This window comes from Grammomys surdaster, unplaced genomic scaffold (genome assembly GCF_004785775.1).
Source record: "Grammomys surdaster isolate TR1022 unplaced genomic scaffold, NIH_TR_1.0 206, whole genome shotgun sequence".
Classification (NCBI taxonomy): Eukaryota; Metazoa; Chordata; class Mammalia; order Rodentia; family Muridae; genus Grammomys; species Grammomys surdaster.
This window is the reverse complement of record NW_021604651.1, coordinates 3,243,224-3,267,184: the sequence shown is the minus strand read 5'-3', so window position 1 is coordinate 3,267,184 and position 23,961 is coordinate 3,243,224. Positions and strand designations below refer to the sequence as shown.

Below are 23,961 nucleotides of genomic sequence, written 5' to 3'. Positions count from 1 at the left end.
CCTTCCTGCCTTCCTGCCTTCCTGCCTTCCTGCCTTCCTGCCTTCCTGCCTTCCTGCCTTCCTGCCTTCCTGCCTTCCTGCCTTCCTGCCTTCCTTCCTTCTTTCCCTCCTCTCATATATGTGAGCTTGCTGTCTTCAGAAACACCAAAGGAAGGCATCAGATCCCCATTACAGATGGATGTGAGCTACCTTATGGTTGCTGGGTATTGAACTCAGGACCTCTGGAAGAGCAGTCAGTGCTCCTAACCTCTGAGCCATCTTTCCAGCCCTTGTGCATTTTGAGACAAGGTTTTGTATCGACAGAGGCTATTCTGGCCTTGAATACTGTATCTTCCCATTGTCCTGTGTACAGATGTAAACCACCAAGCCTGGCTAACATGTCTTTTTAATATCTTTATTATTTCTTTATGAACAGATGGGATGCATTTGTACTAATAACTGAATATGTCTTTTTTATATCTGTCAGTTCTGATGGCTTTTGATTTTGATAAGTTTTCTCGTAATTACTTTTCTACTTACTTGCATATCTGATATTTGGGTGCTAGGTGTTATATTTACTCAGTGAATGCTGCATTTTCCCCTATTGTTTATTGATATGCATCATTGTATGAATTGATCAGTTTCATAAGAACATTTTCATTCAAATGTGTCATACATTCATTTTTGCTTTTTGTTTTGAGATGTAAATGGGAAACCATTTGGTACTTAATTTTAACATTTTTGATTTGGGTTCTGAGCATCACTTTATTGTATGGGGTATTATTTCCTAAGCATTTTACCCAGTATTTTCTTATTTATGCAATTATGTTTTATGGCAAATGGGACCAGACAATATTACCAGAATCCTCCGAACATTTCTTTAACCAACTGGTAAAGTTGTTTCTCTGACTGTAGGTATTGTTTGATGAATATTCCAGGGCAGCCTTGAGGGACACTCTCATCGTATAGCTTGTTTTTCTTTAGTATCCTTTAACAGGAACTTAGGACTTGTAGGACTGTTACTGTTCTTTGCTTTGGATGCCTTCAGGCTCTTGCAAGGTTTACCCTCCCTGTGTTTTGTAGCCTTGACTCTTAAGGTAGTTAAGCTGTGTTATCTGATGTTGGCTTTTCTGAGATTGGCACATGATCTCAATTTCTGAGTTTGGCACATGGCCTCAATTTTAAATTACTTTTGTTTCTAATTAATCACAGGCCAACTTTACATGAAAACAAACAACTGCTTTTATTTGTTGAATGCAACTAAATATACTCAAGATTATTGTTCTAAGATGATCAATAACTTGTCATGGAATACAGAATTTCTCAAGATATAAAAAATTATAGCTTGATATTAGTGCTTTTGTTTTCTTTCTTTCTAAGAGTGTATATAGATTCTGTTTATTTATTTCTGCAACAGAGTCTCTCAGTGTAGCCCAGCTTGACCTCAAATTCACCATGTAGCTCAAGCTGGCCTCTATCTCATGACAGCTTCCAAATTTGGTCTCCTGTGTGGATATTACAGGTGTGCCCCAGTACACTGGCTGAATATTCAAAAATACCATTTAAAATACTAGTATATAATAATATTATTAATATATAATACATTATCATAATAACTATATAAATATAATAAAAGTAATTTGTATATTATTTATTTTACTGTTATTGGGTTTCTTTTCAGTTAAATTGTAACTGTATTATATTGATAATTTTTTTATTTAGCAGAATCTTGAAGTGTAGTTCTCCCTAGAATGCTGACCTTAATTTTTATGTGTAACCTACTGTGACCTACTATTAGTGCTGAATGTTTTGTTGAATGAGTTAAGCTAATCCATGAGGTTGCTTTATAACTAACATATGCTCTTCCCCTGGCCTGTTTGACTTGTAGTCCAGAGCCAGAGTCCACCTGTATCTTGAGTCTTGAGGAGAAGAACAAGTTGGGGGCCAAGATAATCAAGGCAGAAATGATGGGGAATATGGTAAGACCCCTGTGTGTTTTTATTTGGAGAAGAGTGAAATTGTTAACTCTCACAGATTGTTTAGAAGCCTCAGTCATCTAGCTGTGGCATGCTTTGAAGGTAGTTACTGTTTCTTCATTTCTTAAAGAAATTCTTGAGAATTTGTAGAAATACTACTCTTACAGTTCCTCTACTAGAGAAATATATATGTATTATCTTCCTTTTATTAGATTTCTGAAATTTATGAAAAAATTTTTATTTTTAAGCACTTTTCTATTTTTGGACATAGTTGTAGGAGCTAAAGGTGTCTTTGTTTCATTTCCATTTTAATTTATTAGGAATGCTTATTTTCTTTTTGCAAAAATTTAATATTCTTTAACAAATTTTATTAATGTCTGTATGTGGGTCTATGTATGTTCATGTCCATTGGGATGCCGATGGAGGTCGGAAAAATGTATTGCATCCCCGAGATTTGTGGAGGTGTAGATAGTTGTGAGCCACCTGTAGTATACGCTGGGAATTAAACTCTTGTCCTCTGTAAGAGCAGCAAATGCTTTTAACCATTGAGCTTATCAATTTGTGAATATGAAACTTAACCTGTAATCAGTGTGATGACTCAAGTAGGTAAAGGAGTTTGTCACCAAGGCTGATGATCTGAGGTTTATGCAGCCCACATACTGGAAGGGCGAGAACTTATTACTGCAAGTTGTCCTCCTGTCTCTACACACACGTCTTGATGCATCACACGAATAAATTAAAAATGCTTTGAAAAGAACCTAAATCATGTTTATGAGTGGAAGACCAATTTGTCTAAGAATAGAGAGAGACGGTGATTTTGTAGGAACTGCTCATTCACCCATGTGTTCATGGTGATATGCCCATTATACTAATTTATGTTAATTTTGATATGGCAGAGTATCAAAGCTAGGAATCTTTCTATGTATAGTATGTATTTACAGCATAGTAAGTCTACTATGTACAGTATAGTACAGTATAGTATGTACAGTATTCAATGTACAGTATAATAAATCCACTTACTGTCATAAGCATAGGTTTATTTTTAATGTAAAGGTAAATGCTCTTTAAATTTTTTATTCTGTTATACTATCAGAACGGTTTTCTTTAATAGTATAAGGGGTAGCTAAAGAAGATGAGCTTTTTCTCATTTTGTTATAGACTGTGTATTCCCTGTTTTTCTTTGAACACAGTTTTGCAAATCAATGAAATTCAGCTTGGCCTAAAAATTAGTAAGAGACATGAGTTAACTATAATTACAGTAGAAAAGACCTGAAGTTTAATATTTGAAAGCACAGAGGAATCAATGAAAATAATGGAGTGGTCACATAGTAGGTTAGCTTACATTAAAAAAAAAAAAACTGTTCTATTTTTCATGGAAGCATGGCAGATTAGCATGTTCTTTTTTGTCACATAAATCTATTTATCATTTCTTGTGTGTTTTACATAAATTTACAGAGTTCTTAGAATAGTGAAATATATTCAAAGTTTTTATGTAAATTTCTTATCAGAAATGAAGAAAATACAATTTTTTGTCTTGTGATTTCTTTGTATGACAAATAACTGAAGTTTTCTGTATTAGAAATTTGTAATACCTAAGAAATTAAAAAAGTGTGATTCTGCCGGGTGGTGGTGGCACACGCCTTTAATCCCAGCACTTGGGAGACAGAGGCAGGCGGATTTCTGAGTTCGAGAGTTCGAGGCTAGCCTGGTCTACAGAGTGAGTTTCAGGACAGCCAGGCTACACAGAGAAACCCTGTCTCGAAAAAAAAAAAAGTGTGATTCTTAATATATTCCTAGTGTATTTCTTCCATTTCTGTGCCTCTCTCTTGAAACTGTTTACTTCAAAACCATAAACAAATGCTCTCACTTAGCAATTTTTATCTGAGGTATGCTCATTAAAATTTAGTGTGAATTGATGATTGAAGTTAGCTGTTGACTGTAGGGCTTTTTGCTAAGCTGTTCTCTGTTTTATATCTTTGAAATATTCTGTAATGAAAAATTTAAAACCACAGCTTACTGTCTTATTTTTTCTTTTGAAGGAATTAGCTGAACAACTTAAAGCCCAACTTAAAGAGGCAAATAAATGTAAAGAAACCATTACACAGACACCAGCAAAGCGATCAAGGGTAGAGGTAAGTAATAAAAGTTTATGTGATTATATATGTTATTACTTAGTTTAATATCATTGCTATTGTAATACGAGATGTCTGAATTTCACGGCCATCCCTAGGAAGCCTCTTCCTAGGCCCATGAGATCTGCTTTTGTTCTAGATGCTGCAGGTTGGTGTCTTTCAATTCGTTTTGTACAGAAAATTAAGAGACTTGAATTAGATATTAATGTGATGCAAGGCAATTATTTTATCTATGGTTTGTTCATTTACTTAGTATTGCATGAAACGAAAACACTTACCTGCCTAGAACTTTCATTTGAGTAGGGATGAAGGGACAAGTCTGAAAGAGTCTGACATATTCAGAGGCAGATGCTCACAACTAGCCGTTGAACTGATCATGGGGTCTCAATGGAGGAGGTAGAGTGAAGGCCATTGGAGCTGAAAGGGTTTGTGACCCCATGAGGAGAGCAACAATACCAACCAACCAGAGCTCCCAGGGTCTAAACCACCAGCCTGGGAGCACTTATGGAGGGATCCATGGCTTCAGCTGAATACATAAGAGTGGAGGGCTCTGCCGGGCACAGGTGGAAGAAGAGAACCTTGACCTCATGAAGGCTGGACGCCCCAGGGGGTGGGAATTTGAGGGTGGGGAGGTGGGAGTTGGGGAGTAGGTAGGGGTTACATCCGCAGAGAAGAAGGAGGAGGGGTGAGGGGATGGGGGTTCCTGGGTGGGTGGGGGATGAGGTAAGGGGACAACATATGAAATGTAAATAAAACATCCAATAAAAAACAAATCTAAATTGATGATGTATATCAGAAGGTTATATATCCTATTCCAGAAAGAGTGAGAAAGAGTTTTAAGTCACCTGCTAGTTGACTGGAAACAGACTTCTAGATTTGGAGGTGCATCTTTTTTTCTGACAAATACTTATTTTTTCTTACAATAGTATTGATAATATATTTATGAGAAAATAGTATTTGCTTTCCCACAGCTATTTTACATACCAGTAGGTAATGTTTAACACTGGCTATATCGCCTAGTTGACTTAATGAAAAGTATTTTGTTTTCTTCTTTCAACTAAGAACTCACAAATTTTTCCACTTGTAAGGCTGTTTTACAGATCTGAATGGATAAGACAAAGCACTTTGAGATTTATTTATAAAAATATCTACACAAAACATTTATAATGAAACATTTCATTTCAGTGTTTGTAAAACTGAAAGCTATACAGATCGAACTGTGATTGTTGGGAATAATTTAAAACTCTGGCATTCTTAGGAAATGAAAAACTTTTATAAATGCTTTCTGTTTGTAGCAGAAAGTGTGTTTGCTATCTTTGGAGAAAAAATAGTAACATGGATGTTAATGGTTTGCCTATTTTTTTTTAAGTGTTTTAAGATGAAGTCTCTTTATTCTATAGCTCTGGTTGTTCTGGAACACTCTATGGAGAGCAGGCTGACTTTGAGCTCACAGAGATCCATCTGCCTCTGCCTCTCACGCACTGGGATTAAAAGCATGTGCCACCATGCCAGGCTTTTTTCTTTGTAGAATGGACCTCTTTGTTACAGATGCATAAAGTGAGTTGGCTTTGGTGTTATTTACTAGCAGCACTATAGAAATAAAAGCAGACAACGTGGTGATAAGGACACCCGAGGGGAGCGAGTGGGGATTTTTGTTTGTGTTTGAGAACATATCAGTCGATTTGAGGCCTTCATCTGTTACCTCCATTTATCAGGAATTTATTGAAGGCTCTTTTTGTTTGACAATGTACCAGGTCCTATATACACTTAAAATATTTACCTTGACTTTGCCTGAGAAAAGGTGACTAAGGTAAGATTATCTCAAGTAATCTAATGATTACTTTTTAAGTAACTTGTGATACAGAGTTGTATTCACTTAAGTTGCTTAAATATCTTAAAAATTAACTTAAAACTTAAAATTATTTCAGAACTAACTGTTGGCTGTGATTACATTCTTGGTTTCTCTGTTGAACAAGAAGGTAACTTTTCTTGTATAATAAAACTAAAATATACAGTAAATTTTCTAGAATTATGAAGAACTGGAAAAGAAGTGCAGGGTCAGAAGTGGAAGGCCTTCCTGACTCTTGACCTTTACTGTAGTGCTTCTAGTCTTCCATGCAGGATTAAGGTTGCTTATAGATATATCAAATGTGCATCTCTGTGTGTATGTGTGTGTGTTTCTTCTGTTCATCTTGGACTGATAGTGTCATAAAATGTGACTCATTAATTATGGGATATGAAATAAAGACTGTAGGAAATGGGGCTGGAAAGATGACTCTGTGATGTCACTATAGGTTTGATTTCCATCATTCACATGGTAATTCATAAACATTTGTAACTCTAGTTCCATGGAATCTGGTACTCTTTTCTAGCCTCCTCACGGTCTAGGCACACATGCGTTGCACATATATGCAGGCAAAACATTCATGTATGTGAAATAAAAATATAGTAATATAGAAAATGTCTCAATTTTTAATTTAGATGGAATTAATATAAAATTGCTGTTTGCTAGCTTCAAATATCTACTAATGCGTAGTTTCTTGAGCTTTTATTGTATTAGTAACATGGAGTTAGTAACAATTGGTCATTTTGAGCATCACCCTGTTCTGTGATAATGTACTCTCTAGATTAAAGACTAGAAAAGTTAGGTTTATGTTTAATGGTAGAGTGTGGGACAGTATTGGTGGCAGTGAGGTTGGATTTCTGGGCAATCAGTAGATCTTGGAATTACCAGCATATAAACAGATATCTCTAAGATGTAACAGAGAGTGAATCTAGCTTTCTGAGTATTAATAATTCTTATGGGAGTAATGCCTAAGTGAAGCCATAACCTTGAGGTCAGGGACTTTATTTCTTAGAAGTACAGTTGCTGAAAATAGTTGCTGATTGAGATACTAAGTTAAAGAAAGAAAGGCATAAAAAAATTTCAGGAACTTGGGAGATGATTCAGTCAGTAAAGTGCTTGAGTTGGATCCCCAGAATCCAAGTGGTAAAACATGATAATCGTAGTCCTGAGACTGTGGAGACAGGCAGATCTCTGCGGCTTATCACCTAGCCGGCCTAACCTACTTGGTAGATGCTGGGCCACTAAGAAAGAAACCCAGTGTAAAAATAACAAACAAAGCAAAACAGGATGTCAGCCACATCCAAGGTCATCTTCTGATCTCCACTTGCATGCATACTCGCACACGCCACTGTGCACACCACTGTGCACGCCACTGTGCACACCACTGTGCACACCACTGTGCACACCACTGTGCATGCCACTGTGCACACTACTGTGCACGCGCACAGGAGACTAAAAAGAACTGCAGGCTAGAGAATGTGACAGACATAGAAAATACTTTCAAATGAAGGAATGTGATTACATAATTAATAATTTGAAAGTCTTTAGTATTAGAATAGAGAGCGGCTTTCACAGTATAATAAAGTTAGAAGCTACATTATTATGTTTTCCCATCTTTATATTTTCTATCAAAGGGACAGGTCAAAGGTTTAAAATATAACAGCACACAAAAAAATTAAGGGTGAGAAGTAGTGACAGTCTTCAATCTTGATTAAGTATTTAGAAAAAAATAAACTATAAAAACAGTAATAAGGGTGTATTTTATTTCTTCAACACTGCAGCTGTTAAATGTAAATGGAAGGTCATTTTTATATTGAGTTGAATTTTTATATTGACTTGAGGAGGAGATTGAAATGTAAATAATTTGATTGGCTTCTTTTCAATGATTTTTAATGAGTCTATCACCTACTGCTCTTAATGATTATTACCAGCGACATTCACCTTCATCATTGAAAACTTTTATGTTATGCCATTTTAGGCTTATGTTATGTTATGATACATTTGGCTACATTTTTTTAGGAAAGATAATGTCCTTACATTATGTGAAATATAATAGCTTATGACAAGCTAGACACATGAAAGATATTTGAAAAGTGTTAAGACAAGGAAACCTTAATATCATATTGCAGAAGCTACTTTGAAAAGACTGCTTTAAGAGTTGGTTGCCTTGTTACAAGTTATAAGTTTATGAAACACCTATTACATCTGCTGTCCACTGTATCAGAGATGGGTATTCTCATATGAGTACAATACACTATTGGTACTTTATCATCCTTTACCCTCTCCCCCCAGCATAATGTTCTTATTGATTATTTGGGAATTTTACATAATGCATCCTGATCACACTTTCCAGTCCTTTAAGGTCTACCCCCTCCACGCTGTGCCCTCTCTGGAGAATAAAAACGAAGAAAAAGAAAAAAGTATACCAATTCTAATTTATGTTGTTCATATACTCATTTGAATATGGTCAAACTCTCAATGACTAATGAGTGGAAAGTTTGTTAAAGAAAACTGAGTCTTTCTCCTACCCCATTCCTACCAGTTAGTTCAAGGCCACTCTGGACAATTTAGTAAGACTGTATCTCAGAATCTTTTTTTTTTTTTTTCTTACAATAAATAAGAGGGTTGGCTATGGCTTACTTAGTATTTATTGTATGTGAGGCTTTAGTTTCAACACCCAGTATGCTCAATTAAAAATCGTAACAGAAGTATTTCAAGGTTGTTTCCATAGTTAAATTACTAAAATACTAACATGAACTTTTGGTCTCTCTCCTTCTTGTCTTTTGGTACAGTTACTTTAGAATGGATGATAAAAATCCAATAGACATAAAAGACTTAAATCCAAAAGACTCAAAATGACCCATAGTTCTGTATGAAAATGAGAATCTTTTCTGTAGTTTGTTGTTGTTAAGTATAGAAATTTACCATTGTTTGAGTTTTTCAAACATTGACTAAACCTTTCCATAGCATGAAGATGAACAAGAAGTAATCCTTACTCGAACAGATGCGTCTGGAAGAATGTGGCCTGTGAGCAGCCCTGGTGAAACCGTGGATTTGAAAGCAGAAAGAAGGAAGAGACAGAGAGTATGTCTAGCATATGCTTTTATTTACTGATTCATATGTTTTTCTCTTTTTTATTAGACTAAACGCTTTTGAAATGAAAACATTGGAAAATAAGAAATAATCACTTTTATTCTTATTTGTATTTTTTTACCTTTTACAAATGCCAAACAATTCAGCTGTGTCTTTCCCAGTGACTGCACACAGAAGGCTCACCACAATTTTAATTTTGATGTAAATTTCTTTGATTTTGTATTCGGTTTCTTTCTTATGTTTGCCATAGTGCACGTAGAAAGGCTTGACCTCTTGATCTGTTATCCTTGTAGACACTTTTGAGGTCTGAAAATAGAGTGTTCAGACACAATAATGTCTTAATTACATAGGTGCTATAACTTTTAAGCACCTCATTTTCTTTTCTGTCTTTCAGCTGTGGCAATTAGTTTTTAGCACTATCCCGAGCATTTGGAAAGGTGATGAAAACAACACATTTAATTCACTTCCTTTAAGTTAGGTTTTTGTTTTAAATTTGAAGATTTGTAGATAACAACAGAATACACAAATAATTATTTGTTGGAAATTTTATGTCAAATATTGTTTGTTGAGTGCCTGTCCTGATGTAGATACTAGTTAATTTAATAAACAGAAATGAGATTGATACTGCTGATGTAATGAGAGGTCTGGGGAAGCTGGAGAGATGTGAAGAAAAATAAAAGATTGAGTATATAAAACAGCAGAACTGACTAGAAATCCATAAGCACAGTCATATGCCATTTTGAGTTGCATACTACTGAACAGTCTAAATGAGTGACTAAAGTCAGAGACACAGTCATTCGGGGCTGGAATTTACATTTTAGCATAGGCCAGATATTTAGTATGTGCAGCCCGGGAAATTGTAGCAAATGACATTCAGGTTAGTGACGAAATAAGAGCAGTGTTAGAGTATACGGTGATAACGTGTTTGTTGTAGAAGTGAGTAGTTTGTCAGTCTGGCTCTCAGAACAGGTCAGATTGGTGACCTGGCAACAAATCCGTTCGTTCTTATTGGCGGCTGGGAAGTCCAAATCCAGGCACTGGTGGGGTCAACATCTTGGTTTGTAGTGACTTTAGTCTCATCTTATCCATGATGCCTCCTCCTTATGAGCTGATTACCTCTCCAAAGTCCTGACTCCTGGTGCCATTGTGTTGAGACTGTGTACTGTATGAGGTGAGAGAGGGATACAAACACTAGGTCCTTAGCAGTGAACCTTCACCTCTGGTTTCTATATACTATTTCCTGCTTGAATACTGGCAGTCTTCCTTCCACAGTGCGAAGAAATTTTAACTAGAAGAAAAGCAAAAGAGAGAGGAGAAAGGACAGTTATAATCTTTCATGAAACTCGACAGTCAGCTAGTGTGGTACTTTGTTCTGGGAAGGAAGACAAGAAAGGGCAAGAAGCACTAACGTTTTTACACTTAATGGACCTTCTTTAACATGGAAGGAACAATTGTGGTATGTGGTGGGATTTCATATAGTTGTTATCAGATTTGTGGATAATCCATTCGAAGCATTGCAGAAACTTCATTATGTTCACTTTGCTATAGGTTTCAACCCATGAGGATAAAGAAAGGATCCGATACTTTCCTGATGATGATCATTTGAGTCTCAATGATTTAGTCAAGAATGAGAAAATGGGAACAGATAACGATCAAAACAGACTTTTCATGCAAATGGCATCTAAGGTAAGAGAGTCTCAGCAAACGTTTACATTTTGAGAAACTAATTCATCAGTCTGACAGTGGTGTAGAGGTTAAAGAGGTCTGATAGTCTCTAATCTTAGTTTATTTCATTAAATTGAACTTTTTTACATGGTAAATTATTACATGGAAAATGTTAGGGCAAATATTGTGTGACATTTTTTTCCAGTATTTTAAGTGAAAAAAATTCTTTCATACAATAGATTCTGATAATAGCTAATCTCCTCCCTCATCTTCTCCCAAATCTTCCTTACCTTCCCATCCAACTCTGTGTTTTCTCTCTTTCTAGAAAACAGACAAGTTAAAAAACAAACAGGTTTAAAAAAAAAAAGAACAAAGAAGAAGCACAAGAAGAACACACATGAAAGTACAAAATTAGAATCCACAATATACAAGCAAAAGACCAGTAATGCTAAATAGTGCATTCGTGAGCAGTTGAAAGAAATTGTACCTAAGTAAAGCATTATGAGATTTAAAAAAAGTCTCCAAAAATACCACTGAGGTTGTTTTGTGGTAGCCATCTGCTACTCGGCATGAAGCCTCCTTTAAATGTGGTTTATATACCCAGTAAGACTCTATTGGGGAAAACTAATTTTTCCAAGCTAGCAGTTAGCACTTAAAGATAACTTGTGGATTAAGGTTGAGGACTTATGTCCACTCCGCTTGTCAGTGCAGGAATCCCACATGCTTTGGATCTGTTTAGACATATGAATGCTAGCTGACTGTGAGTTTGTATGTGTGTCAAGCCTGTTGTGTTTGGATGACACTTTGTGTCCTCCATCCCCACTCGCTCTTACTCTCTCTTCTTACTCTGTCTTCTGCATAGTTTCTGGAGTCTTGAGAGAAGATATTTGGTGAAGACACCCTATTTAGAACTGAGTGGTCTAATGTCTCTCTCATGCTCAGTACTCTGTCCAATTGTGGGTTTCTCTGTTAGTTCCCATCTCTGAGGATGGCAGGGAAAGACACTGATCTGATTCCCAGTTTTTCAATATTTACTCCAGTGTTCTTGGTTTGGAGCTAGGTAGGATTGTACTGTGTTGCGCAGGTAAGCTTCATAGAGTACCGCATGTGGCTGAGAATGTAGGTGTGTAGGATCATGCTTGCCTTGGTGCGAGAATTTAATGATTGAAAATGTAATTATTTGTTGTCAGCCTAGCCTGTTATTGTTATTATATTTATGAGAAAGCTTCCAGTGTTTCCATTTGTCTCCTCCCTAGAGTTTTTTTTTTCCTTAATGTGATTTGTGTATTTCCTAATAATTTTAAGCAGAAATAAGCCAGTTCTGATAGGATTTATTAAAGCTACACACCAGGTAAATTTTTGTGCAATGAAAACATTCAACCTGGACTTTTTCTCCACATGTTGGTTGCCTTAAATTATATACTTGAATTTATAGTAGCGTTCTGTTAGCATTTTGGCACAAGTGTTGCTTTGTTCTTGTTCTTTGTGTTAATGGAGATGTTACTTAGTTAGATGTTCCAGCTAACAAAGATGGAAACTCTGCCAACCCGTTTTCCTTGTAATCATTTTTTACTTATGGTTGTGTTGGGTAAACACTAAAGGTAGGCAACTTCTCATAAAAAGACGAAGGTGTTTTTTAAAGTGGGCAGAGCAATGGCTCCAGTTTGTGACAAAACTAATAGAGACAGATTGCTATGAAATTGTTGATTTGGCATGCAGGTGTTCAGTTCATTCTGCTTAATAAGTAGCCTCAGCATAGCGATAACGTGTTTTATACTTTTAACAGTTAAAATTAGATCTGGTAAAATTTTGAAATAATAAATGTGTATAAAAGTAAAAGAGTTGGCATATATTATAACCATTCCTATAAACACTACTCATAATCGCTTTACTATTCAAATTTTGTGAACTAAGTAGCTGAATTACTATATTCTTTAAAGTGGTGTTATCCTATTGTTATTATTATATTACTACTACTAATAGTGCTAGATATTTTCATGAAGAGTCTGCAAAGGACAGGATTCACCAAACTTTTCTATAAAGGACCAGATGGGAAATATCATTCTCTTTCTGTTTTAAATTCAGCTTTCCTGTTATAGCGCAAAGGCAACCATATGCAGCCTGTGAATAAATGTGTGGCTATATTACAGTAATAAAAATTTCAGTAATTTGGGGGAAGTGTGGTAGTGAAGAAATGGCTGGGCCTGTATTGCATGTGAGCCATAGTTTATCACTTCCTGGATACTAGGTACTTAAATTGTGGGCTTTTGAAAGTCTCCCTTATTTACTAAGTTTCCTGAAAAGAGTTCTTGTAGAGGTAAGGCCTCAATATGTAGCCCTTGCTGGTTTGAAACTCACTGTTTTGACCAGGTTGACCTTGAACACAAAGAGATCCACTAGCTTCTGCCTTCAGTGTGCTAGAATTAAAGCATGACCATTCTTTATCATGATCTTTGATTAGAAATATCCTTTTACTTAAGTAGAGCTACTCTGTCTTTAAATTGTTTTAAATGTCTGCTAAGATACAAGTATCTTATATTCGTTTTATATTTGATGATTTTTAAAAGGATCTGAGGGTAGAAGATTGAGGAGAAGGTAATGTAGTAGAAAAGGAGAAACAAGCCCATGAACACTGAACACAGTGCAGTCTTTATGAGACTGATGGTAATACTCTGGAGGGCCACACATAATTGAGGAAACTTCTTCCTGGGAGTGACATCTAAATCTAGAACTACAGCTGAAGAATGAGAAGAATAGCAGCATGGAAAGAATAGGTCAGAGAGTATGTGCGAGCTGGTAGGCACCAGTGCCATGGAGTGTTGACACTTGCTTTGTAGAGCATAGAGAATGAATAGGTATGGCTGGATGTGTTCAAGTCATTGATGCTAGATTATGAGAATGGTCACTTTGAATTCTGACTCTTTACCTTCATACCAACTGTTTGTATCTATCATTTTCTTTCTAGGCTAAAGCAGAGTTTGTATTTGGCCTTGTATACAATATGGAGATAAGGATTTTAAGCAAGATCATAAAATTTGTGTTTGTCTATATGTTGGAAAGAGTGTCAGAGTTGTAGAGATCAAATAGAACAATATTTACTTTTTTATATATTGTATATGCTCTATTTTCAAATATCTTAACCTCTGTATTTTGGTTTCCTTTCAGCTTAAGTAAACATAATAATAATTTCCATGTTATAGTACTAGAAAAATAATTGAATGACATGAGCTTATACTTACTAAAGATTAAGGGACTTTTGCTGTGATGAAGTTGAGGGTGGCCTCAGCAATGATAGATGGATTGATTTTTTTTTTTTGAGCTCAAGCTTAATTTTAAACATTTAAAAATTATAGGTTGCATCATAGTATTTACAGATAGAACTCTAGGATGTCATTATTCAACAGAATATTAGCTACCACCTTTTATCTCTTTACTATTATTATTTTGACTTTTCAGTTTATGGGAAAATCAGACGGAGACTATTATACTCTGGATGACATGTTTGTCTCCAAAGCAGCTGAGAAAGAGCATTTTGGTAAGAAGGAAGAGGGCCAGAGGAGAAGAGCAGTTGCTGAGCACCAGAGGCTTGCTGCACAAATGGCAAAGTGTCTGTACTGTTTTGACAGCTCTCAGTTCCCCAAGCACCTTATTGTTGCAATCGGTGTGAAGGTAAGAAATAAAATACAGACAAGGTAAATGTCAGTTAGTATAAGCAGATATGCTCTTTCTTCAGATTTTTATAAAAATTTTGAAGATTTTTACTTATACTAATTTTCACATATTTTGTTCTCTAAGTGACCACATAGTTATTAGGGTTTTTGGTATACCAAGTATCAGTGTTTCAATGTCTCAACTCATGTTGTATGTGATTCTGTTGTCAAGAATCAAATTCTGGCTCTGTTGTTGTCAAACTTTATGACCTAGTGATAGAATTGATTTTGGCACTAAAATCTCCCCTTAGAACCTTAATCCAAAGCAGCTTCCATTTCTTTACTTAATTCTTCATAACAGGTATTTGATTTATCATAGACTGTGGCACAGTTTGAACACTTTATTGAAGTTCCTTTGACTTGTTAGTTGGGTCATTTCCCAAGTCTTTCAGCTTTGTGAATACAGGGATAACCTTAGCTAACCATGGTATTCCAAGGATCTTATCTTCATAGAATATCTGCCATTTATTTCCATAAATATGTTTTGGTCACTATTTCTCATATTGTGTAAATTAGTTTGTGGATGGGGTAGTCGCCAAATTCTCATTGTCATGGAAAAGTAGAGTCAGGTCAATTTTAAAATTCATTTAAAGATATTTTGGAGGGTACTACTGGAATTTGAATTTTGGCATCTACCTAGGCAAGGCAGTTATACTTCTGAAATTTGTCTTCTATCGAAATGTAATAAAATAAGCAGGTTAATCACTCCAATTCAGAAGCATATTGTCATAAGTGAGGGATAAAATGATGGAGGAGTCATATTTTGAAAAGGTTTTCTAGAAGTCTTCTCTGAGGTTCCAGTGAATAAGAAGCCTTGGCACGGAAGAGATAGAAAACGAAATAAGAAAGCTAGAGTGGCATCTCTTCCCCTGGGGTACCAGCCATACGACAGATGTAGTATGGAGTAGAGTTGTCTAGAGTATGGGAAGGGAGAGGGGAGAGGCTGGCCAAGAGCACATGGAGACGGAGAGCTGGGCCAGAAGGCGAGAGAGGGAGAAAGGGGCAGGGAGAGAAGGGGAAGAAAATAGAGGGTAAGAGAGATCGAGGAGGGTCATATAGCCCCTTTTATAGTGAGCCTGGCATACCTGGCTGTTGCCAGGTAACTGTGGGGCAGAGCCTAAAAGAAATGCTAACACTTATATTTCTCAACATTCACATACTTATGAATACCTTCTTGTGTTTAATAGAATAATAGCTTCAGGTACAGGTCATCATATATGTAAATATACTTTTTAGCCAGATTGATAAAGCAATCCTGGGCTTGTTTTCTTTCCCTTAGCTGGGTTAACTCACTTTTGTTCCATAATAAGAGAAATTGCCTGGCTGGTATCACATAATTTGTATTAGTGATTAAAAAACAAAAACAACAAACAAACAACAAAAACCCCAGCTCTCCTTACAAAGGAATAAGAGGTGGTTTATTCCAAAGCTCAGTATGAATGAACACAGCCCCGGAACACCAATTTAAGTCACACCAATTTAAGTCATCCATGTTTCCCTTTCCAATGTGGTAGCAATTTTCTTACACTTTTAGAGTAACAGAATAAGTAAAATAAAAATCACATCAAGACCCTTTTTGTATATATTAGTGAACAGGTAGGCAAGTTATAGAACAGCTAGGAAATTTCATCATTCTGAGGCTTCATAGCTTTTGGTTTGTGGAAGTTAGTGTTCTGTTGTACATCCTGAAAGATTTACCTACTGGTCACAGGGTTGTTGCGCACAGTGGAGGGCAATACTTGCCTATTAAGGAGACTAAAGATTAGCTCAGGGTAACCTAGGTCTAGCCCTTTATTGTTTTCAGTGTTTGTATGTATATCATTCCCTCAGATAAAAGAGCAAGTGACATTTGTTCTTATTTTTATTTGGGAAGACTTAGTCTGTAATGTGTATCAGTGAGAACTGAGACTTATATTCTGAATTCCCAGTTTTTTAGAAGCCATTTTCATGATGTTTTAAATGTAGAAAAGTATCTTTGAGGGTATTAAGATATGTGGGATGGTGGTTGGTGGAGGGGTAACCAGGAAGTAGGTTATCATGGGAAGGGGGATTGTTGGAGGGGGTACTCGGGAAGTGGGATATCATTTGAGATGTAAATAAATGGAATAATTAATAAAAAAAAAGGTTTTACAAAGCAGAGTGCCCTAGTAAGTCCCATGCTGTCACTACTGTAATCTCATCTGTTACAAATGACCAAATAACATACATCACCATTGGAATTTGCTCCTAGGTTTATTTATGTTTACCCAATTTCCGGTCTCTCACTGAAGGACACTGCCTCATCGTCCCTCTGCAGCATCATCAGGCAGCCACTGTATTAGATGAAGATATCTGGGAGGAGATTCAGGTCAGCACTGCGGGGCTCATTGTAGTGCTCGTGAGAGGTTTTGCAAATTATTATGATAAATTCAGACAGATTTGATATCTTTACTTGACAATTTGTAGGTTTCTGTAGATTATCATGTTTCTAATCTCTCATTGCTGTTATTTTCCTCACATACTCCTTTTTTTGAAATCTTTTGTTAACTAAATGAACTGACAAAGTCAATTGGGATTCTAATTAGTGCTTTTTTCATCTTGAGATAATCATTCTTATTAAATTGTATCCAATAAGAGAAAGTTTCCGAGAATGAAAAGCTGTGAAGGCAGGCTTACAGGCAGCAGTTACTCTTTGTCTTTTGGCCTTCACTGCTATTGTGATTGTGCTATTATTCCAGCTTCTGGTTCTTCTCTGTTCTCTTCATAGTGTGCCCTGGCTTTGAACTCTCTTATATGAGTCAGTTATACAGTTTGATGGCTGATTCTTTAAGAGATTGAAAGGCACATCATAGGCTAAATAGTTTCTGAATTATTTCAAGGCCTCACAATGATTAATAAGGAAAGCAAATTCTTATTTTCTTAAGTGTTCTCAGCTGTATAAAGGTTACAGAGTACCCAGGTTAGAAAATGTGAAATTTCAAGACTTCAAAAGAGATGACAGTATATGCTAGACTTTGCAGAATGTGGATGAAGATGCTAAAAGAGGACATATTTGCCTGCATTTTATGAAATGCATTCTGTTTCAGCGCTTTGTTAAGTTGGTACTCCCAGAGTTTATTAGTCGAATATGTTGTCATAACTCTTAACAACAGACAAATTATTTTTGATATGAAGAAAATGTTTCTTAATAGAAAGTAAAAAGTATGGAAATTTGATATTTAGGATTATTGCAGGACTTTTCTGAGATGCATTTAAAAATTTTTGAAAAACTGATTTAACAGAATAAAATACAGTATAAAAAGTGTTTAATTTCAAGAATCTTGTGTGTTCGTTATACATTTCTGTGAGAGAGTAAGATATGTGGTGAAACACTTCAAGGTGGATAAAGCATTTATTCAGTCTACTAGATAGTGAGCACATGAATGTAAGATTTCAGGTAATAGGAGAAATGCAGATCACTAATTGTAGCCAAAGGTATAGTGTTTTCTATAGCAGGCTGCATTGTTGTTTGCAGACTTCAGGAAGCCAGGGTATTATGGAAAACTGAGAGAGGGAGGAAAAGCCAAATTGTTGTATGGAAATGGTGGTACTAAAGTTCTTCTTGTGAAAGGAAGACCGCTAGACATGACACATGACTAAAGAGCGGAGTGCTGAGATATCTACACAGGGGGCTGAGGAAGCAGTGTTCTGATTTTACTTCCAAATGTGTGTGACACTCCCAATTAATCATATTCTGGTGGCTAGTCGTCTGTTTACACATCATTTTATTACATATATTTTCAAAAGTGATTTGACTTAACACAAAATATTGTTTGAAAATGCAGGAGCTCTTTTTCAGTTATTTTCTTCTTATGGAAGCTTACTAATAACACTGAATTTAACCTCGGATCTTGTAAGTTTGGTAGAAAATGTACAGACAGTTTCATTGAAACATACTTGAACAACAACCAATTGCAAATGATAAAGATCCAAATTGTATAGTATTCTTTTTCTATGTTGAGCTTGAAGAAAATTTATCCTTTTTAATGCAGTTGATCATCTCAAATTATTCCATCTAACCAGAAATTTTTAGAATAAAAACATTTGAAAATGTGAAGAAGTTCTTGAATATGTGCCTGTCGTCGTTTCTCTCTTCCTCTAGATGTTTCGGAAATCATTGGTAAGAATGTTTGAAGATAAAGGATTGGACTGTGTCTTTTTGGAGACCAACATGGGTTTGAAGAGACACTATCATATGGTTTATGAGTGTATCCCTCTCCCAAAGGAAGCGGGTGATATGGCTCCCATTTATTTTAAGGTAATTATTAAGCAGCTTTTCCATACATTTTTCTTTTCTCTTCTGTTTTTTTTTTTTTTTTTTTGGGGGGGGGTGGTGTATTTGTAGTAATGTATTTTTTTATATATCAATTCCAAATTTTATATTTAAAAGTGAGGTAAAGCATAAAATAGTTCAAGTACATTTCTGTATAAAAAAAATTTGAACTTTTTGTTTAAGGGGGTTTGCTTAGAAGTATAAATAAGCTATCAAATAGTGACTTACAGTTTCTTTTTAAATTAAGTTTTAATTAAATCATTGTTTTACCATGAAGCACTTTCAGGTCATAACTATATAAAAGTAAACTCATGCATTCATAAACATGAAATAACAGCCTATTTGATATATTTAAATTGGATCTAGTTTAATGTTTATTTCACCTTAAAATGTGTTTCATTAATGGTAACCAAAAGAAAATAAGATTACTTTGTAACTAGTACCTATCTAGTTAACTTAGGAAGTCTTAAAGTTCCATTTCTATGTATTTTTATCCTTGCCTTTAAAAGTAGTCTTTAGTTTTGAGAGTACTTTTTCTTTACATGTTTACTTCCTTGTTGTAGGGTCTGAACTAGTTCTTGGTAGCCACAAATATACAATCTTTTGATATATGGTTGAAGAATAGTAAAATTAAATGAATTTATTTGAGTAGACTTCTGTGATTACAAAAAGACTGAAATGTATTCATAGAGCTTGCTCTATCTTAAATTGCTAAATCTTTTCTTTTTTTCTTTTTCTTTTTTAAAGCATTTATTTTTATGTATATGAGTACCCTGTAGTTGTCTTCAGACACACCAGAAGAGGGCATCGGATCCCATTACAGATGGTTGTGAGCCACCATGTGGTTGCTGGGAATTGAACTCAGGACCTCTGGAAGAACAGTCAGTGCTCTTAACCACTGAGCCATCTCTCCAGCCCCTTGATAAATCTTTTCAAGGACCACATTTTGTCACATGAAGTTGAGCTGGTCACTATAGAGTTAAGATTGAGTAAAAGAATATTTTCCCTGATTAAAAGTCAGGCTTTTAAAAGTTAAGTAGTTCTAGTGTTAGGTCTTCTAATTAAGGCTTTCACCCATTCGTAACAAGAGTCTTTCCTATGCACTGTATCTAGCATTCACCTAAGAAACAAACCAAAATTCAGTTTCTAGAGTATTTGCTACTCTATTGATTTTTTTTTTCGATTTTTCAAATGCTTGTTTTGTAGAAAGCCATAATGGAATCTGATGAAGAATGGTCCATGAATAAGAAGTTGATTGATTTGTCTTCAAAAGATATTAGAAAGTCTGTGAGTATTAAGTTTTGCTAATATAAGAAATTACTGTAGTGTTGAAAATCTTTGTGAATGTCTACCTCTTGGTTTAGAATTAGGCTTTTTGGCTGAGTAAGTAAAGATAAAATAACTAAAGTATACATTAAGAGGAAAGTATTTTCATTCTCTCTGGCTTATAAAATACTTATTTGTAGGGGTAGTTTATTTGTATAAATTAATCTTCGAGTCCTCATTCCTTGCCCTTTTAATCCCTAAATCAGATGTGGTGGCCTCTGTTTTCTGCCCTGAGAGCATCTCAGGAGAAGGGGATTTTTGTCATTGGTATTATAATGAAAGAAACAATTTTGTGTGGGCTTTATTTCAAGTTTGGGAGATCTCCCCATTTTTCTGTCCCCCCTTCTTCCCTCCCCCCTCCATTTAAGAAGAAAGGTAGGTGTGTGTGTGTGTGTGTGTGTATGTGTGTGTGTGTGTGTGTGTACACATGTCCATGTCTTTACCTACTGTGTTTTGACAGGGTGTCTTATATTCTACTGTATACACTAGGCTAGCTAACAAGCCTCCAGGGATTTTCTTGTCATTGCATTCAATCTTGCCATAGGAATTCTGAGATTATGGGTTTGTAAGGCTATATCAAGTTACATTGGGTTCTTGGGATCATAACTCAGCTCTTTCCACTTGGGTGGCAAGGACCCTCTAAGCCATTTCCATGGCCTCAAATTTACTTTTCTATATAGAAGTTCCCTGCTGTGTTCTTAGAACATAGTAATTGGGTTAGATTATGTATTTACTCGTTCTTTGGAGATTTGCTCAAGGATATATAGTTAAGTTTTGACTAGCAGGTATACTTTTTGATGCAATATAGTAAATACTTACATACTGACTATTCTTTAGTAGGAATAGAATTTAAATTGAATAGAAAATAAATAGTCAGATAGATTGCTTTTGAATTTTATTTTTTTTAAAATTACCTGATACCGTAAGTCTTCATTGCACGCCTGATGTTTACCAGCTCTTTTTAGGCATACTCTGTGTGTAGTAGATCAGAATAGAGATGGTTGCCTTCATGGAGCTTCCTGTAACACACGCTCTCAACTGAGCCTGCATGCTAGACTGGTCTTCCAAATGGAGGGGTTTGTTTGTTTGTTTGCTTGTGTGTTTGTTTTAAATACAGACATACTTGTCCATGTGTTGCTTCTGGAGGCTTTTAATGCTGCTAAGCGTCCCGTAGTCTAACAGACTGTTGAACCTGATGACGTGCAAACTCTAAAGCATTTCAGCATGGGACCTGTTTTAATAAAATATTTGGCCACTGCTATTCAAGTAGATGTCACTGTAATATTTTCCCTTCATTTCTGCTTTTGGAAAGCCAGACATGTAATGCAAAACACATGAGTGGTTAGCATTTCCTATCATACTAACAGCCTACCTCATAGGTGCACATTTCATAGAACCAGTGAAGGTACAGTATTAACTCAGAGGTAGATAGATTGTCTGTAACTGTTTTCTGTTCCTTCCCTAAAGAACTAGGCCAGAATTTTAACGGGGGTGGGGGGGGGGGGAGGGGGGGGGGCAACCAAACCAGTACTATGTATCTTGTTTACTCTTTTTACTCTTTCTATTAGCACATTCAAAGGGTGTTTAATGTACAGTTTTTTGTCCCTTTTTAAATCATCATAATTTCATAATAAAAATTCTTTCATGAAATTGTAATCACAGTCAAATACATTCCAGGTAGACATTTTAAAAGAAATGCGTTTTTCCATATTTGGCACTGTAAGTACAACTGTGGGGCCATCTGAGTGCTTATGCATGCCTTTCTAAAACCAAGACTTAACGATGCTCACAGAAAACAAGAAATAGGTGTGGCTGCATATAAGAGCAAGAGTCTTGCTTCAGCTTTAAGATTCTGAAGGTAGGAAACCTTGAAAAGTAAGGCTTCATAGAATTTTTTATCAGAGGTGCTTTTGAATTTGCAGTACATGGGAAAGAAAGCAGATAACTTCTGGATGCATCTTAGAGTCTATTGACCACTTGTAACTCTTTATCTTGTCTGGAGCCTGGCAAGATTTCCCCATCTATGTTTGCATGTCAATTGGTCTTGTCATTATGCTGTTTTTGTTTAGGTAATTGTATAGTTGAGGATTGTTGAGTGCATTTTCTTTGTTGTGCCTAGGTGACACTATATGGCAACAGGTATCCTGAGCCTCTGCCCATTCTGCTACTTTGTAATGGCTCATTCTGCTGCTCTGGTCTGCAGGTCAGGGTCTAGCAAGAAAGAGAGTGGGGACGGAGGGGCAAGAAACGCAAAAGATGAATACAAGACAGAGTCTGGTCAAGTCTCTTTTATTGAAAAGAAAGGTCCTGGGTGTTTATACCCTTTACCACGTGACTTGCCCTCATGGACAAGCTCAACTGAAGGCACTACTTCGCGTGCCTTGTAGCCATGGATACCACGTGCATTTTGCAGCTGGGGGCACTAAATAGTGTAACAAGATATTTATCAGAGTGTGCTCAGCTATTGTGGGCTGTTGAAAACAAGTCTCTTGTCAGGGTATATGGCTCGAGATGGCTGTAAAGCTGATAGCCACTTTCGGCTAAGAGTTGGCTCCCAACAATGGCCCTTAAAATTTTTTGTCCCCTCTCCAATGACTTTCCCTGAGCCTTAGGTATAGGGGTTGCATTGTAGATGTATTAGTTGGGATTCAGACCCTTCCTCATTTTCTGCATTTTGACCAGTTGAGGATCTCTGTTCCTGTCTATTGCAAAAAAGAAACTTCTTTATGAGAAGTGGTAGTTATATGTTTCTGTACCCAAAAATATGTCGAACACAGATACCATATTGGGTTAGGACAATGACAGTAGTAGGTTCTGCTCTCAGGTCTGTGACTTCTCTAGCCATGAGTAGTTGGCTAGGTTTGTAGAATCAGACATGAATTTTCTACTATTGAGTTGGCCCTAAGTTCCATTAGGCACCTTAGCTTTCATTACTGTCAAGATAGAAGTGCCACTCTTACACCATCGGTAACATCTTGCTGATCTCATTGTTAGAGTTTATAAGTTTTACAGCTTGGTAGAAGTATGGTTGCTCCTCTACTTTGGCAGCTTGTATAATCTCTTCCTGTACTGTGAGAACCAGTTTTCAGTGAGGAGCTTAAGTCTAGTTCAGTTCCTCCACGCCTGAATATTGCTTGTTCTCTTTTACTTGTCAGTCTTAGTTCTGGAACTTTAGATTTTAGTGGATAACCTAATGTATCTGAAGAAGCCAGTAAAGTAGTAGGGACCAATGGGAGGACGAGGTCCGAAGGAGCTCTGGAACAGAGGATGGCAGGAAGCAGTGCTATGAAATGGGCAATGGGGAAAATGGATGACTTTTAACTGGTGATAAGAGAGGAAGTATAATACAGGGTGATTAGAGAAGAAGGAGAGATAGATAACATTAAGGAAACTTGAAAAAATATAGGGGCAACATTTTATAAGCCATGCTCTATCTAACAAAAACCCCAGTGCCAGGCTTGGGAAACCTTCCCTCAAGTTGTTGGTTAGACGAATACAAGTGCCTCCTGAAACAATAGAGACTTTTGCCATTTGCCCTTGCTTACCTTCTGGAACTTGAAGATCAGACCCTATTTCTGTGCACACTGTTGAAGTGTGATAATAGAGCTCCAACAGTTTTCCTTGTGGTGGGCAAGCGGGAAAAGGCATACTCTGATGTGTGTGCCTTTGCCATATCTATCGAGCCACAACTCTTACAGCAGGGCTGCAGGCCTTACTTGCTGTAGTGTGAAAGACAGTATAAAGGAGAAGCCATGGCAGAGCTGGTATTTATATGAATGTTGTGACTCCACTTACATCCTGGCAAGTATCCCAGTGATATTGAGTGTTGGCATATGTGCTAGTTTCCTGTACTGCAATGACAATAAAATACTGCACAGTTATCTCACATCACAGTTCAGGTCATGAATATGAAGTTCACTCTGTTGAGTGCCCCTTCCTGGAA

General features: G+C 36.3%; 1 protein-coding gene across 1 annotated transcript in view; it reads left to right on the top strand.

Moving 5' to 3' along the window:
• Positions 1-23,961, top strand: part of Cwf19l2 (CWF19 like cell cycle control factor 2) — a 61,196-nt gene that overhangs the window by 23,901 nt on the left and 13,334 nt on the right. Inside the window, exons 9-16 of the mRNA XM_028771400.1 lie at positions 1,868-1,958; positions 3,995-4,087; positions 8,901-9,017; positions 10,575-10,712; positions 14,148-14,360; positions 16,632-16,748; positions 18,522-18,677; positions 19,899-19,990. Coding sequence (XP_028627233.1) covers positions 1,868-1,958; positions 3,995-4,087; positions 8,901-9,017; positions 10,575-10,712; positions 14,148-14,360; positions 16,632-16,748; positions 18,522-18,677; positions 19,899-19,990 — 1,017 coding nt within the window. The remainder of the gene's footprint in view (positions 1-1,867; positions 1,959-3,994; positions 4,088-8,900; positions 9,018-10,574; positions 10,713-14,147; positions 14,361-16,631; positions 16,749-18,521; positions 18,678-19,898; positions 19,991-23,961) is intronic.